Source organism: Clinocottus analis, unplaced genomic scaffold, assembly GCF_023055335.1.
Source record: "Clinocottus analis isolate CAN_PGR_092001 unplaced genomic scaffold, fCliAna1.0.p SCAF_17, whole genome shotgun sequence".
Taxonomy (NCBI): domain Eukaryota; kingdom Metazoa; phylum Chordata; class Actinopteri; order Perciformes; family Cottidae; genus Clinocottus; species Clinocottus analis.
In genome coordinates this window covers 13,762,298-13,778,440 of record NW_027175898.1, presented here as the reverse complement: position 1 = coordinate 13,778,440, position 16,143 = coordinate 13,762,298, and the positions used below count along the sequence as shown (strand labels likewise).

The window sequence follows — 16,143 nt, the reverse complement described above, 5'->3', positions numbered from 1 at the left end:
CGAGTCCAGCCTCCATCAGGGCCAGCTGGCCGAGTACATCTCCCCCGGATCGAGCCGCCGCGGCACGCTGAAGAACAGAGACCTCATGCCCCAAAGTCCAGGTAGCAGAAACCTCCTCTATGCTTCGCTCCAGTTGTGAATCTAAATTATTGTATATAAAGATATAGGCGCTGTTCAATTCTTTTGACAGCAATGTATACAACTCGTATTGAACAAATAGTATACATTTGTCGCTGATTTAATGACAGATAAATGCAGACAAACTTAATTAAACCACCTCATTGTGTGTTTTTCTTCCAGGTTGCACTCTGAACGTGGGCGGCGAGCAGCGACTCAGCAGCTCCATGTTTGATCTGTCCAGCCCTCAATTTCACATGCAGGTGAGACAGTTCACTATCTAATCTGTATGCAGTCTGCGTTTCTCACCCTGTGTCAACCAAGACTAAATATAGTTTGACAGTTTCCACTGTAAAAGTTTCCTCTGCAGCAGAGAGGAACATATGGCAAACAAGCCTCACAAGCTGGCGTTCTGATTTAGGTGCAAAGTTGGAGGTCATTGCATCTGGAAAAGAGTTGAAAAGAGGAGCTGAACTATATTTAAAGGGACCGATTACCCCAAAATCCAAAATTGTCATGACATACAAATCTTATTGGAGCCATTGTTTGGTTTGTCCGTTGTGGGCAAGCATTTTATTTATTTATTTGTTATACTAACTGATATTAAATTGAGGGTAAAGTATAATGCTATTATATGTCTTTTTACACTATATTAGTTATTACTTTATCAAACCAGGAGAACACTGAAATCTAAACCTCTTTTACTGTGAATTTGATTGATTATGTCTCAGTTGGGCCTTCACATATCTTGTTTAAGTCTTTAAAATAACAATAAAACTCCCCAAAAGATCTTTTATTTATTAATTGAAGTCAATGTGAGTTCGGCACTTAATCCTCCAGCTGTGCCTGCATGTTTGCTGCGTGTGAATCATCCATTGATTGTCTTGGACAAAGTGCTATTTAATCAGTAATTTAATAAGGAAAACAATGAGTATGTCGGGGCGTATTTCTTTGTTCTTTAAAGGATGTGGTGTAGTATCAACAGCTCCGTATAGTTGAGGCTGCGTTACAACCAATCAATCCAACGTCCCGCCCAAAAACCGTGATAAAGTTTGTGATGTCTCACTCGGGGCACGCACTTTGAAGAGAGCGACGTCAAAGCAACGCACTCATTGTTTTGCTTATTGTGAATCAACACAGATACATTTCTAGTCGCAATTCCTTTCTGTTGATGTCTTTAAAGCGACGTACAGAAGGTGTACAACTCAAAGAGCCCGGATGTTTGGCTTGGCAACAATATGAGCAAACAGCATTAAAGGCACTCCTTGGCACAAGAACTGACAGTAAACAAATAAACCAAGGTTTCTCAAATTAAGATTTGAAATAAATCCTTATATCAAAAAAACAGAAGGAAAGACTGCAATGCAATTTGGCACAGACATTCATGAACCACTGCAGATGAATCCTCAGGACTTTTGTGCCTGAATGGATTGGCACGCAATTCAGTTCAGATATGTTCTAACTTCTCATCCAGCGCCGATTTAAACTTGTCCGATGCTTTTGGTTGATGACACCGTAACCTGGAAAAACTAATGACATTTTCATCAGGTTCATCTATACTTTGGTTTTATTGTAAATTAGCAATTGTTAGCATTGTTACCGAAGATAAGCACAGTTAACGTTGCACCTTCTAAAAACATCATAAGCATCATTAGCATTTAGCTCATTTAGCTCATTTAGCTCATTTAGCTCACGAAGCCTCACGAAGCCTCTTGGTAAAAGGATGACCATCTTTGTGTGTTTTTCACCTGCAGCGCTTCGACTCCGTCTCCAGCGTCCTCAGCAGCACATCCTCCATGATTAGCTCCATTGAAAGCAGTCTGGGTAAAATACACCTTTTGTTTCCGCACAATTTCCCCTTCTTCATACTTTCCAGTAAGTCTGATTACGATCACTCTGCATTGTGCGCTCATGAAAGGGAAGACGCAGTAATCACTTGAAAATGTTTTCACTAAGGTCCACCATTGAGCTTCAGCGATAAGCCTTGTTCCATAACGATTGTGTTATTCCATAAGGAGAGGCAGCTTGGTCATAATAAGAGATAAATCATTTGTATTGCATTTTTTCTGCACTTCCATGACACGTCTATCTCTGTTATGTTATGTCAGTGAACATCAGTTGGAAAAATGCATTAGTGTTTTGTTTGTCATGTTGTTTTTGTCTAGCAATCAGGGCTAACTGCATTTAGTGTGTTGAATCCTTGCATTATACTCTTTGCAACAATAAAACACTGTTTCTTTTTCATTAATGGAGCTGGACAGAAAGCCTTAATGAAATAGATGTGATAGATAACAAGAGGAGAAAAGGTCAAATTCAATGTACTTTATAACGCCACAAAAGAAATACCACAATAATAACAATTTGGTGTAAAAGTGTATCTATGTCAGCTTTTAACCGCTCATAAAGCTCCACCATTACATCCGATAACATCCGGTTAAGTGTTCCTGTTGTGATGTTACAGACTCCATCACCCTGTCCGGGGACGAGCGTGAGTTGGGGAAAGTGTGCGTTCGAGTGAACTACCAGGAGGCTCTGGAGCAGGTGTGGATCACCGTGGTCCAGGTAAGGTTACATGCTGTGAGAGGAGGAGAGCCCGAGAACACAAACGGCTGCATTGTGCCTCCGCTGCAGCACTTCTCAATGAGACCTTTGTGGTTCAGAAACACAACTCTCTGTTAGCTTCTCTCAGCGCTCTATTAACTTTGGCTCGGACACTCAGGAGAAAATAAGACACAGAACTTTCCTTATTGTGGCCAAATCACAGTGATCAGTGTATCTGTGTGTGTGTATTGTACAATCAATCTTTTTGTTAAGGTTATATTTTGGGGTTTTACAGTTGTATGGCTTCGATACAGAAACGTGCAGCAATTCCTCATAAAACAAGCCCAAACATGAAAAATGGGACATCTTTTTACCCACCCGATATTCAGATTTTAGTTTTAGTTTTTTGGTCGGCGCTGCTCTAGAACAATCCATTGACACATTTGGATGGAAGTAGATGCACAAATACTGTCGTTGTGTGACATAATGGTAAAAATTGACTCCTTACTGGAGCATAAATGGAGCTCATTGGTCTAAATAAAGGTTTAAAAAATAGAAAAGAGTACACTAAACATTGACAGTCTCTAGAAATAACAACAATCAAAAAACATGGACTCATCAGAGGTTTTGGATTGTCTTGTCTTTGTATTTAGTTTGTATTTCAGTTTGCGTCAAACCTGTTTGCTCAGGAGCACGGTGGTGTATAAATACATTTGACCTACGTCAACTCAAACGTTCTTTTTCCTCTTTCTTTATCAGTGTTCAGACCTGAACCTTGTTCCGGATGGAGCGGAGCAACAAAAGATTGGATTTAAAGGGATCATCACCATCCCCAAACCGATACAGTTCAAGAGCTCGATAAAGGACTACTGTCAGGTAATGGCCACTGTTTGAAACCTGATGTTTTACCTTTCTAGTTACAAATTGAGTCGTTTCTCAGATTTTATTCCGTTACGTTTGAAGTAAAGGATTTTTACTCAAAAAACAACTTTTGTATACAAACAATGAACTATTCTTTGCCGTTGAATAGTTGGCATCAGATTGGATTTATTATCCCCGAACGGAAAAACATCTCATTCTTCTGTCTGCTCTGTAGGACGTGTCCTTCATGGAGACCTTCGTGTTCGCGCTGCATCTCCAGCAGTTGTGCTGCGGCGCTTTGGTGTTGCGACTGCAGACGCACAACCCCAAGAAACGCACGGCGGCCGAGTGCGTCCTCTCCCTGCGACAGCTCGGCCCTCAGGAGACGGAGCACTGGCTCGAGCTCAACCCTCCGTCCAAATCCTCCGTGAGTGTCCACTTCGCGTGTTGTGAGTCAGGCCTGTGGCGCTAAAAGTCTGTCATCGGTCTGAAGGCTGGTGTCCGGTCCTTGTTTCCATTACATTGTGTCATTGGGAGTTGACAGTTTGAGATCATTTACAAGATGGTCAGGGATTAAACAATTATTATGATTTTAACGTTTGGTTCTACATTATCAAGTTTGTTAGGAAATATCCCTCTTGGGGATTTTGCGACTTTCACATAAAAAATGTCAGTTGCTCATTTGTAAAGATGATCTTGCCGGAAAAAACATAAATATCATAAACTTGTGTTTGCCACATAGCTTATTTTACGCAGTAATCCAAATAAAATCAACCAAATCAAAGTCGCATTTGGCTTTTTGCTAATGGGCCCAGTCTGATGCCAACTTCCTGGTTGGCTACAAAAACATGTCATCTTACAGCGCTCTATTTAGACATACGCCAAAGAATTGGACTAAAAGAAACCTAATGACGTTGCTTGATGAAAAGTCAGAGGATCAGCAAAGAGATTACAATTCATCCTGAAGGGGACATGGATGTCTGAACCAAAAAACACTACAATACATCCAATGTTTTTTGAGATATTTGACCCCAAATGTCAACCCTAATGGTGGCTCTGGAGGAAAGTTCAAAGGACCATTAAAAGTCAGCAGTGTTAGCTGAGCGTGTCTCACCTGCTTGTCCAACTGTTGTGGCCAACAGGAAAAAACGTCCCGTGTGGGAATATCCAAGAATTTTATGACTTATTGTCCATCGTTTCCTCTGTTGGCTGCTGTCTTTCATCACCCTTTTGTATGAACACAAGGACAAAGCCCTGTGTGTGTCTCATAAAACTGTCCCCATGATGCATTGTAGATCAGTGGCATGTACTGTACTCTCTACTCCACCAGGGGAACGCCGAGGCAGACTTCATGTTGTTGCATAATCACAGGAAAAAAGAGAAAGGGGATTCATAATCAAGGGAAATTGGGAAATGTGCTTTTATTGGAGCGAAGAAACAAGATTCTGGAAATGTAAGACATGGAAAAGTTAGAAAGTGGGGCAAACCTCAAACCGTTTCCACGGCTGAGAGTGGAGTGGTTTTGTTGATAAATGGAGGCATATTAAATGGAAAATATCCTTTTACTAAAATGTGAACTGTTCCCGCATGGAGTGGTTTCGACGGTGAATCTTCTTTCAGGGGGTAGATTTGATTCAGTGAGTGATTTTACCCATCTTGCGGACACAAAAGGCACAAATTGTCCAAATCGCTGTCAGACAGCTGAACACGTCCAAGTCTTGAACAGGAAAAATATCAGCATCATTTTGAGAAGACGCAGAGCAGCTGGTGGTCCAAGATGAATCATACACACAACAATAGCAGCTCTGTGTGGCTGTAAGTAGTCAATGTGATGCTTTGAGCTAAAGGCTAATGTAACGTTTAACATATTCACCAATGTGCTAAAGTGGGTCAGGGTTTTGCATTTAGCCATAAACACAAAGTGAAGGTGGAGAGTGCTAAATGGACAATTTATTTCCTACGTCAACCCAGAAGTTGACAAAAAGTCAATGAGATTTTACCATTGACGTTGTCGATTATTGTAAGAAATTAACTCTATGGCAAGCAAATGTTTATGATAAACATTGTGTTCAGCAAGATAATCTTCACTAACAAGCGCTGCTCATGTTTCTAACGATTAAAAACAAAGCGAGGCTGAAAGAGAAGACGTGTTTGGCGCGTTAGAGGTTCATCTTCCCGATCTATGTTGTCTCACAGAGCCGCTTGTTAGCTAACGTTTTTTTTAAGACACGTAAAAGCTTCAAAATCCACACGAGGGGAATTTACTGTCGTTCTTTATGTCGTAGAACAAAATGTTAAAATCTCTCCACAGACCTTATATCAGGCATCAAACCCCAAACTACCTTTTTTTTTTTTAAAGTACTTTTTTTCGGAGGTTTTCATTCCTCTGGGGACCATGAACAAAATCCCCGATGCTACGACACATGTCTAGAATCAATGCTAATGAGATATATAAACACAGCGTTTATCTGCTCTGTAGTAAAGCCTAGGAGTCGCAATAAAGTTTTTAAAAGGTGAAAAATCACTAAGAATGTACCTTAACAAATTACTATACATCAGATTTATCAACCTGTTCAAATGTAATATCTCTGACTTGTTGAAGGAACACTTTTGTCCGCTTAGTTCTGGTGTCGAGGAAACGGCAATCATTATCCTGGTGGGACTCTGTTTCGAAAGGTCAAAATATTAAGCACCTCAAACTGCTGCTTCCATGTTGTAACCTGGACGGTTGATGCACTTGGTACTTTTTCATGACCTTTTTTGGCCAATAATTAAAGGTCAAACTGCAGCATTAAAGTCACAAACCCTCCCAGTGATCGTACAACCGACAGCAAACAGCTGAACACTGATTTTCTTTTGAAAACTTCGGCAAAAGCCTTCAGCTGCTACAGACAAACATGATGATGTTTGATACATCATTAACAACATGTTTATTTGAGGCGGAGAAGTATTTTTATTCCCAAAAAAAGAGAGCTGACCTGCTTCCTGTGCACCAAAGGAAATATTCATAATAAATGACACATACAGTACATTCCTATCTTGTCGTACAGTTTCCTTGTATAATCAGCGGATGCTTGAGGACACAAAAATGTCCTCTCAATACACTAATGCGCAACTCGGTACTGCAGGTTTGTTTAACTGACTACTCACCTTAAATCTCTTGTTTGGCAAATCATCACCGCAACAAACCTCCATTAATAATATACTATTTAGTCATTTTCACAATGAAAAGCCAATGAGGAAACGGAAATAGATTTTGGTGCCATAAAAAGTTCAAAGAGTTTATCCATATCTGAAAATATTACTTATAAAGATATAATTGAGACATAATTGAGTATTTATCTTCCAGGTGTGCCACGCTGAGTTGCAGCTCACCACCTGTTTTCAACCCGTCAACGGACGCATGCAGCTCCAGGTCCTCGCCGCCCAAAACCTCCCAACATCCTCCTCACCGCTCACCCAAGGTACTGTAGGTGTGACTGGGAACGGTGGAGTGAGAAATGCTGCACAACAACAAGAGAAAGAGTAACTCGTCTTCGACTAACACGCCGTTGTTTCCATCCTCTCAAGCCTTTTTTGTCAAAGTGGAGATGCACCAGTTGGGCCGGGTGGTGATGAAGAAGAAGACTCGCGTCCTGAAGGCCTCGGGGGGGCAGTGCAAGTGGCCGGAGACGTTTCACTTCCACTTGGCCTCGTTCGACCACGCCTGCTCGCTGTCAGTCAAGCTCTACAACCGGAGTTCGGTCAGGAGGAAACAGTGTCTCGGACAGGTGAGTAGTTATGACACCAGGTTCAAGTTAGACTCTTCTTTTAATTATTAATTCCCCAAGTTTTTTGTTTTTTTTAACTCTTTTTATTATTGTTTGTAATATTTCCGCATGAGGCTGTCATTACTTTTACATACTTATGTATCTCCAGATATTTCTTTGGTAAATCAATTTTTTTCCTGCTATGCAGAGCTGCTAACACACCCAAACATAGCCCATGATCTCAAGCTGTTTCAGAGGCTTTAACATCCCAAAATCCATAAAATATTCCTAAAGCAAACTGAATAACATCCTGCCTTTAAAACTGAAGGATGTTAATTTGAGTTTGTAATAACGCCGCAAAGAATCAGCAGTATTATTAATATCAATATATGTGGACAAAAGTAAAAAATGATCATCTTTAAAGACTAAATAACCTTTAATGAACAGTCGTTGTGGCCACTATTGGTAATTACAGAATATTGGCACACTTTTCCCTTTATTTTGTGGTTTGCTTCAACTTAGTGTCACAGTAGGACAAGCAGGAAGTAAAGTAGTTTATTTCATTTCATTAACCATTCATCTAGTAATGAATTATTGATTATGAACTAACCATTGAACTGCTGGTCACACTACTTTACCAAAAAGTAAGGCTTAAGGAAAAACACACAGGAGTGTATCGATGTGGGAAAAGTTCTCTCTTTAACAGGCCTCACTCACCTCCACACACACACACACACACACACACACACACACACACACACACATATGATGTGACGCTGACTTTAAAAATAGGTCAAATGCAACAAGCTAAAGAATGATTGCCTTCCCAATGCTTCAGGTCCCTCTGGGATTCGACAGCCCGGTGCCAGAAGCAGTGGAGCAGTGGAAGGACACGATGGCTCACCCGGAGAAAGTGGTGTCAGCGTGGCACCGGCTGAGCGCTGCCTAAACCCCCTGTCCTCCTTACGTCTTCGTTGCGCTCTATGGACTAGATGCTCCCGTGCCGAGGGTCCCGCCGTTGCCCGCCTGCTTCTCCACCGATGGACGCGGTCTTGTGCGCCGTGAACTCCTGAACGTGCTCTGAACGCCAGATCGCCACTGTTCACGTGCTCGGTGGTAAAAAAAAAAAGGGTTTCGAACAAAGTTTAAACCGCTGGCAGATTCTGGGGTTGTTTTTTGGTGTGGACAAAATGTAACAAAATCAGCTTCATGGCATTTAGCTTGTACACAATGCTGTATTTTGTAACTCACACGCTTTTTTTAGGGGGAACTTTATCACTCTGTTTCTATTAGAGAGAATGTTTACAAGCAGAGAAAGTCACCACAGAGCCAAACTCCCTGTCACTCATCCGTCTGTAATCAACCCATCTTAAAGGATGAGACGATAATCTGAACTTCTCTTAATGTTAACAAACCAAACAAAGATCAACACTGACTGCGTGAATTCATTTTGTGGGTACTTTCTTCAACTGAAGACATAAATATTGAAATATTAGTCATGACGAAAGTTCAAATTTATATCCTAAGACAACCTTGGCACTATAGTGTTCAGCAAACATTACTTAAACATGAATTAAGTGAATGTTTTGGCCACTTGTGCAGCAGAAACAAGTTGTGAACACAGTAATATAATCTTTTAGGTTGATACGGCAAACAGTAGTGAACATAAATCCAATATTTTATTTTTATTTTTAAGTTCAGAGGGATAAATCTGACTCTGAACCTGCTAAATGCTCCACTGTGTTCACCAGCTAGTTGCTAACTGCACCTGTCTGCTGTTTAGTGCTAAGAAAATTGTGTACAGTTGGCTTTAAGATTATTTTATCCCCAAAAATAATACAGTACTACATAAATGCAGTCCATTTACCATTTGTAGCCACTTAAACAAGAGTAAATTGTGTATTTTCAGGGACTATTTTAAGTTATAGTGGCATTCAATCTGTTAGCGAGTGATATGTTTTAATACTTTTTGGACTGAATTGAGGAATCAGCGTCATGACTTTGTAGGAGAATCAGTTCACTGTTGTTTTTTGGTCTTTTCATAGTATTTGTTGACAATAAGAGAAATGTAAGTGTCAATTTATCCTTTAATTCCCACCATGTTCCCGTAGAATACAACAGTATCAACCTGTAGCTGTAAGCTTTGATGAAGGCACTTTATTTTTTGTATGTATTTAATGTATTAATGTTGAAAGTTTAGCGATTAAAAGTAGACGTCGTTTGGAAATATCAAGCTAGCGTGTGTGTTTATTGAAAGGAAGAAGCGAGCACAGCGTTAATGAATGATTAAATAAATAAATAATCAAGTCTGCAGGTGACATTTTCGTCTCAGCAGAATCCAAATAAGGACAAGGGTCACTTTGAGTTTGCGCAATATTTCGGGAATTCTATGTGAATGTTGGGTAATCGCATGACAGGAAACCAGACCAGGGCCTTCAGCATGTACATTACACTCGGTACACTCGCTGCAGCGCTTGTTATATTAGGTCAACAGCCATAAACCACAGTGTCACCCTGTTGCTTTTTATTGAAGAGGCCTCTGGTTGAGAACGCTCAAGACAAATAGCAAGAAAATCTGCTACGGTGCTTCTCCTCCTCTTGGCTCTGGGACGACCTGTTTTTCAATTTCACCCTTTTATTATAAAGGGAATTTAACGTCACTACTGTTTGTGGGCCATAGTGACAAAAGAAAGATTTGTTATTTGTATGAGTAAATCAAAACAATTTCCTTCCAGCTGCAGCACTTTAAAAAAGTCCTCCAAAGAAAAAGAAATCTTATTGCAGGGAATGTGTGAAAGTTTGATCAGCTTTGTAAACAATAACACTATATGTTGGGGGAATAAAACCTCGAGGTTTATCATCCCAGATGGAATCCTGTCTCCAGTTCAGTCTCATAAAGCATGAGTTTGACTGGCAATGTGCTCTGTGTAACCAGCTGTAGACGTGGACACGCAAACACACACACACCCAGTGAACAATAAGTCTGTGGACCAAGAAAACAGAGTCCGGCGGGTGTTTACGTTTAAAGTGTGCGTGTGACCAGGACAACGGGAGCGGCCTGCGTCACAGCCCTTCATATCCTGGCATGCCAATACACCATTATCTTTATTTAACGTAATTAATGTTTGATTTATGGTTAATGTTACACAGAGGGCATTCCAGACACGCCTTAACCCGTGACTTGACTTGCAACGCTCGGCTCAAAGGAGCTTGTTTGACTTTGACTCAGGAAAAGGTGCTCGAGTCTCACAAACAGGATTTCGGGAGGTTTATTGTTCCTCTTTGTGCTGACAGATTCTTCTCATTTGGCCGGTTGCCACAGTGAGTCCGCTGCACATTCCGGTTGTGTTACAACCTCATTCTTGTGTCTGCACGTTCCTTCACCTGGGAGACACAATGGAGGGTTTACAGGAGTCCAGCAGCAGAGAGCAGAGATTAAATATTAATGTTTCTCTGCTCATACATGAAGGCCCCTGCTTTGGTTTTCATTCAAAATAAAGGGTTATGTAGCATTACATGACATGAAAAAAGGAACATTTTAATGAAATAATTGTGACTCCCTAAGGAGAGTAATCCTGCAGGATTTTTGATGAACATTTTTCAAGGTAGATTTTGAAGGAATTATGAAGAATTATGAAGAGAGATATTTCCCTCCGATCTTGGTGGAGACCCAAACAGAGATAAAAGAGAGAGAATATTGTACTAAGATCTGCCAGATAAACAGAAACATGCTATGTTTCTCTATGCTAATGCTAATATGTTAGCTTAAGAGGAGACGCTAAATGTCTGTTTTGCTTTGTATCCGGGCGCCAAAATATGAATTTACTGTTTTTAAATGAAATAAATACTTTGTTGAATTTGAGGGGCAATGTTAAGCATCCAAAGGTTACTTTTCAGCATGAGCTGAATTTGAGCGTGAGCGCAGTGGAGAGCTTTATTTTGAAAGTAGTCCAGAGGGATCTCATGTGGTCGCAGAAGCAGGAGTCTCCGTAACAATGGTGCACCGACCACATTACTGGGTACAGCTGCTACAAAGCTAATTAGCTCCAGTCGACCACCAGATGCTGGTTTTCATCCAAATTCATCAAAACAACTTTCATCTGTCAGCGAGATGTTTCCTGCTGCTTAATCTCCTCGATTTGAATTCTTCACATACTGAAATTGATACTGAATTTGAGCTTTTGGTTCAAAAAGATTCCCCCTTTTTTTGTACACACACACACACACACACACACACACACACACACACACACACACACACACACACACACATATGGTGCAGGTAAACTGTAATGTTTTTCAGAAATTCATAATTTAAAGACGATTCATGAGCTCATCACTATTGTCATTTTACCTTTATATACTTTTATTTACTGTTTCATGTCCTATGCAATTACACGTATTAGCCCAAATATTTGTTAGATCCCTGTTCATATTACAGGTTATTCTTTTTCTTTTCTTCATGAGCACTGTTAGAGTTATTCTGCGATCTCAAATCTGTATGACCATCACTGCTTTCTTTGTAATTGTTGACCATAACTTGAAACTTGCGTCTTTACTAGACTATATCATCACCTGTGCTGAGCCTCTGGAGGAGTCAGAGCGCCCTCCTGCGCTAATCGGCAGAAAGTGCAGGATTTTATTGGCCTTCCAGTGTTGAGAAAAGGTGTGTGTGTGTGTGTGGGTGTCTGTGTGTGTAGGTGTGAACAGGGTGACGCACTCTCCTCTACATTTAAAAACGGGAGCAGGCAGGAACGGGCAAAGCTCAGTTTCAAAGATCACACTGAAGAGAATGGACACAGACAAGAAGAACATGACTCTAAGAGAAGGATTCCTGGTGAAAAGGGTAAGAGTTTGGGCTATTTAGGCTCATCTAATGCCATACTACTATAAAACAAGACAGAGGAGTGTGTTGATCTTCTGAGAATGGGATTAACCTTTCTGATAATGGGATTACAGGGCCATCTTGTTCACAACTGGAAGGCTCGCTGGTTCGTGCTGATGCCAGACAAGCTGCTGTACTACAAGTACGAAGGAGGCAAGAGGGACTCGTGTCAGCGAGGGAAAATCCTTCTGAAGGACTGCGTGATAACTTGCCCTTTCCTGGAGTATGAAAATCGACCGGTGAGTTATTTTTTACTTTTATACTCTTTAAGAAGTTCCAAAAGTTGGACCGTCACAATATCAGATTTTCAGTGGACGATTATCGAGGACAGAAAAACTCACGATGACGATATTTCATGATAAAATTTCATTATCCTGATCATCTCATTTGTGTTGGGGGCGTTTAGGGAGGCAGACAGAGTGAGAATGGAAAGAAAAGGAAATGATGAAGAGGAGCTGGATTATTTACAAGATATATCATTAACATGTTGTCAGTATTTCACTTTTTAAATACTAAATATTGCAGTTATCTTCAATACCGTTATATTGTGCCTTGAAGCAATGATCAGTGTGTTCTTAGTTTAATTAAGTGAAGTTTGTCCTCTTTAAGTGATGGAAACCTTCCCCTTGTTGAGTATATGGATTCAAGTTAAATCATTACGTTTATTTTATTATTCAGAAACATTTAATTACAGGCTGTTTCCTGTTTGATGTCCTCATTTATAAAATAAATGGATGAGGTAAACAACATATTAAAGGGGAGAAAATAACAAAAAAAAACTGAGACAAAGATATCAAACCACTAAAAAGCAATTCATTAATTTGCTTTGATAATTTGGTTTGACTATCATGAACTCTGTCTGCTGTCGGTCACATGGATGTCCAACGTTTTCTATTCAGTGTTTTCCTTTGTTCATGTTTTAATGGCTAGAAACCACTGTGTTGCTTCAGGCTGCTGTTTCGTCAGAATCTGTTTTTTTTTTTGGGGGGTCTAAATTTGCCAACAGAACGAAGCATCAAGCTCCTCTCTGTTTATGTTTCCCAGTTGGTGTTCAAGCTCCAGACAAAGAACGGGGTGGATCATTTTCTGGAGGCTTGTTCCCGGGAGGAGAGGGATGACTGGGCCGGTGACATCACCGCTGCGGTCGGCAAGCTACCGACATCTGAAGGAGTGACGCTGCCAAAGCAGCAGGACCCTTCTGGATCCCAGTTGCACGACATCAACCTGAGGTAAGCCGTACACGCGCGCTTTCACCCACGCAGACTTCTACCACACGTTAACGGTGCCTTCGCTGCCTCACCCTGCGCACATCTCACTGTCTCTGCTTGTTTGCATCTCTTCGCCTCCCTTACAGCAAAGTGTTGGACGCCATGTACGACGTCCACAGTGGCATCAACATGAGCAACCTCGTGGAGCACGGCAACACTTACAGCAACTGTTTCTCAGGTGAGCCTTTCCAACAGCAACAATATCAATGTTTCCATCCATCTAGAGCAATGTTTCCATCCATCGACTGTATCCTTGTGAACGTGGACCCAGTGTGGCATACAGACATGAACATGTGTGGCGTCCCTGCAGGCTCGGCGGTGGTGGACTGGCTGGTGTTCATGCAGCTGACTCTGACCCGTGTGGAGGCCATGACGCTGGCCTCGGCCCTGCTGGAGGAGGGCTTCCTGCGGACCATCGGCCTGAAGAGTGTGCAGGCTGTGCGCACCGCCGGCCTCAGCGGGCAGTTCATGGACGACTCCACCGCGCTGTACAGCTTTGTGAGTACCAGGAAGTCGACCTCCAGCACTTTTTGGATGCCACACTGAGAACATCCACAGGTGTTCAATGTGTATGCATTTATTAGGCAGGTCTGAGTTGTGTTTAATGTGTTTTTATCACAGTCTGACAGCCTGAAGAAGAGAGGAAGTGTGAAGGCAGAGTCCTCGCGGTCTGCAGTGGAGCTGAGTGGAAAAGTGATCAAGAGAGGATATCTACTGAAACAGGTAAGCACACATTAGCAGGCATTATTATGATCATCAAGTGTGTAAGTAAATAGACAATGTTATGCCTAAATGTAATAAATCAACCATTATTGAAGTCTGTTGATTTAATACATTTAATAAGGATTCATTGTTGAGTTAAGGGTTGAAGAAAATTCAGACTTATCTATAACTTAGAAGCCTTTTATAGCCATCAAACTAACCCTTGGCCGTCCTTTAAACACATGCAGGGACACAGAAGAAAGAACTGGAAGATGCGACTGTTTGTGCTGCGTTCAGAGCCGGCTTACCTTCACTACTACGATCCGACCAAGGTGAGTGTACAGCAGCCCATAATACTGAGACCCAACACGAGCCGATACACTATCAAAGTCACTGAAGGTGATTCAATTACCAGATAAAATATTATAGAAATCAAATAAGAAATCATTTAAATGCTTAAATGGTGACAGGAGGGGATGCAAGACAAAGCAGCTGTTTTCTTTTCCTGAGCCTCAGGCCAGTTAGGACTCTGAACTGAAGCATTCATCACTTTTAAGTCTCTGTAAATCATTTATATTAATCTGACTCAGTCTTATTCACTTCCTGTGCTACGTCACTCAGGATGACATCAGCCCCGCTGGCGGCTTCTCTCTGCGGTCCTGTCTGGTGTCTTCGCTGGACGATAACGGAGTTCCCTCAGGTGAGTCACTGTCTGCAACTCCAGGGGCCGCAGAAGCTTCGAAAACAGAGTTGTTCAAGCAAATAATTACAAGACGGGAAGAGTAATGAGAAGAAATGGTTTTGCTTGTTGGTTTTATGTCACTGCTTCCTTCTTGAGTTTATAAATGACATTGTGTGATGAAGTGGAAGCAGGAGACTGAGACAGTTTCACGATTGAAAACTTTGTCTCTGCATTCGAGATACATTTACTAAAGTCTTCAATATTTTTATTATTACTTTAGTGGTATTATTTCATGAATTGATACTAAAAAGTATTATTTGTATATCCAAAGCCTGATTTATCTGTTCCTTTAACACAATGATCATGGACGCTGTAGTTTTAATTTGAGTTAATCCTGCTGCTGTAAATATATACTAGAGCACCAAATCTCCTACGGATACATAATTTACTTTAGTTTCAGTAATGTTTGCTAAAAAAAAAACAACAGGTCACAGTGATGATTTGCCTTTTAATATTTAAAGGAAAGTAATATTCCTAACCCTGAGAGCGGGGAAAGTCAGAAAGTATACTGGAAGACAGAGATTTTGAAAAATACAGAAAAACACCAGAATGTGCCCTTTATGACATGGAATCTATCTTTTGAGGTGTTTAAGACTGAAGTTACACTCATTTTTGATTCATTATTCATTTATTTTATTTCTTTCAACATGTCTTTCTTGTCAAGTTTTTACTTTTTTTTCGCCTCTGAAGCAAAATCATGTCAACTGAATGATATATTGAAGTGTAACTGTATTGTTTCTGTTCGTCAACAATGATGCATTTCTACTTTACTGACCCACACAGGTGTGAAAGGCAACATTCAAGGCAACTTGTTCAAAATCATCACCCAGTCAGACACACATTACTTCATGCAGGCGCCGACCCACCAGCAGAAGATGGACTGGATAGATGCCATCAGAGAGCAGACGTAGAGCGGTTAAGACGTTTTCACATATTAACAAGTTAATTTATCCAGCTATACTACTACTACTACTACTACTACTACTACTACTACTACTACTACTACTACTACTACTACTACTAACTGTATTTATAGAGCACTTTTATAAACCGGGTTTACAAAGTGCTTCCACAGATAAGCAAAGCATAGACACAACTTAAATAGTAGTAAACAAAAAAAACATACCATAAAAGCATTAACTAGATATGAAGAAATATTTACACATTCCATGAATGTATAGTGTAGCAGCAAACCGGGATAATGTTTTTTAAATTATAAATGACAGTGTTAGTATCAGTATATCAGTTTGATTTTTATTGTATTTTTTAGTTTGTGCA

The 16,143-nt window shown here is 40.7% G+C and overlaps 2 protein-coding genes across 2 annotated transcripts in view; both read left to right on the top strand.

The window, feature by feature from the left end:
- The window catches only part of LOC137788006 (tandem C2 domains nuclear protein), an 11,164-nt gene extending 2,467 nt beyond the window's left edge, over nucleotides 1–8,697 (top strand). The window contains exons 4-12 of the mRNA XM_068580800.1: nucleotides 1–101; nucleotides 301–380; nucleotides 1,872–1,941; nucleotides 2,579–2,679; nucleotides 3,418–3,534; nucleotides 3,755–3,946; nucleotides 6,869–6,983; nucleotides 7,090–7,289; nucleotides 8,107–8,697. The exon at nucleotides 1–101 is cut by the window's left edge and continues 70 nt beyond it. Coding sequence (XP_068436901.1) covers nucleotides 1–101; nucleotides 301–380; nucleotides 1,872–1,941; nucleotides 2,579–2,679; nucleotides 3,418–3,534; nucleotides 3,755–3,946; nucleotides 6,869–6,983; nucleotides 7,090–7,289; nucleotides 8,107–8,217 — 1,087 coding nt within the window. The 3' untranslated portion in view covers nucleotides 8,218–8,697. The remainder of the gene's footprint in view (nucleotides 102–300; nucleotides 381–1,871; nucleotides 1,942–2,578; nucleotides 2,680–3,417; nucleotides 3,535–3,754; nucleotides 3,947–6,868; nucleotides 6,984–7,089; nucleotides 7,290–8,106) is intronic.
- A 3,363-nt stretch (nucleotides 8,698–12,060) lies between these two features.
- Nucleotides 12,061–16,143, top strand: plek2 (pleckstrin 2). The gene is made up of 9 exons (XM_068580923.1): nucleotides 12,061–12,114; nucleotides 12,228–12,392; nucleotides 13,198–13,382; nucleotides 13,508–13,599; nucleotides 13,732–13,919; nucleotides 14,043–14,144; nucleotides 14,372–14,455; nucleotides 14,745–14,823; nucleotides 15,649–16,143. The coding sequence occupies exons 1-9, from the start codon at nucleotides 12,061–12,063 to the stop codon at nucleotides 15,774–15,776; spliced, it is 1,077 nt and encodes a 358-aa protein (XP_068437024.1). The 3' UTR covers nucleotides 15,777–16,143.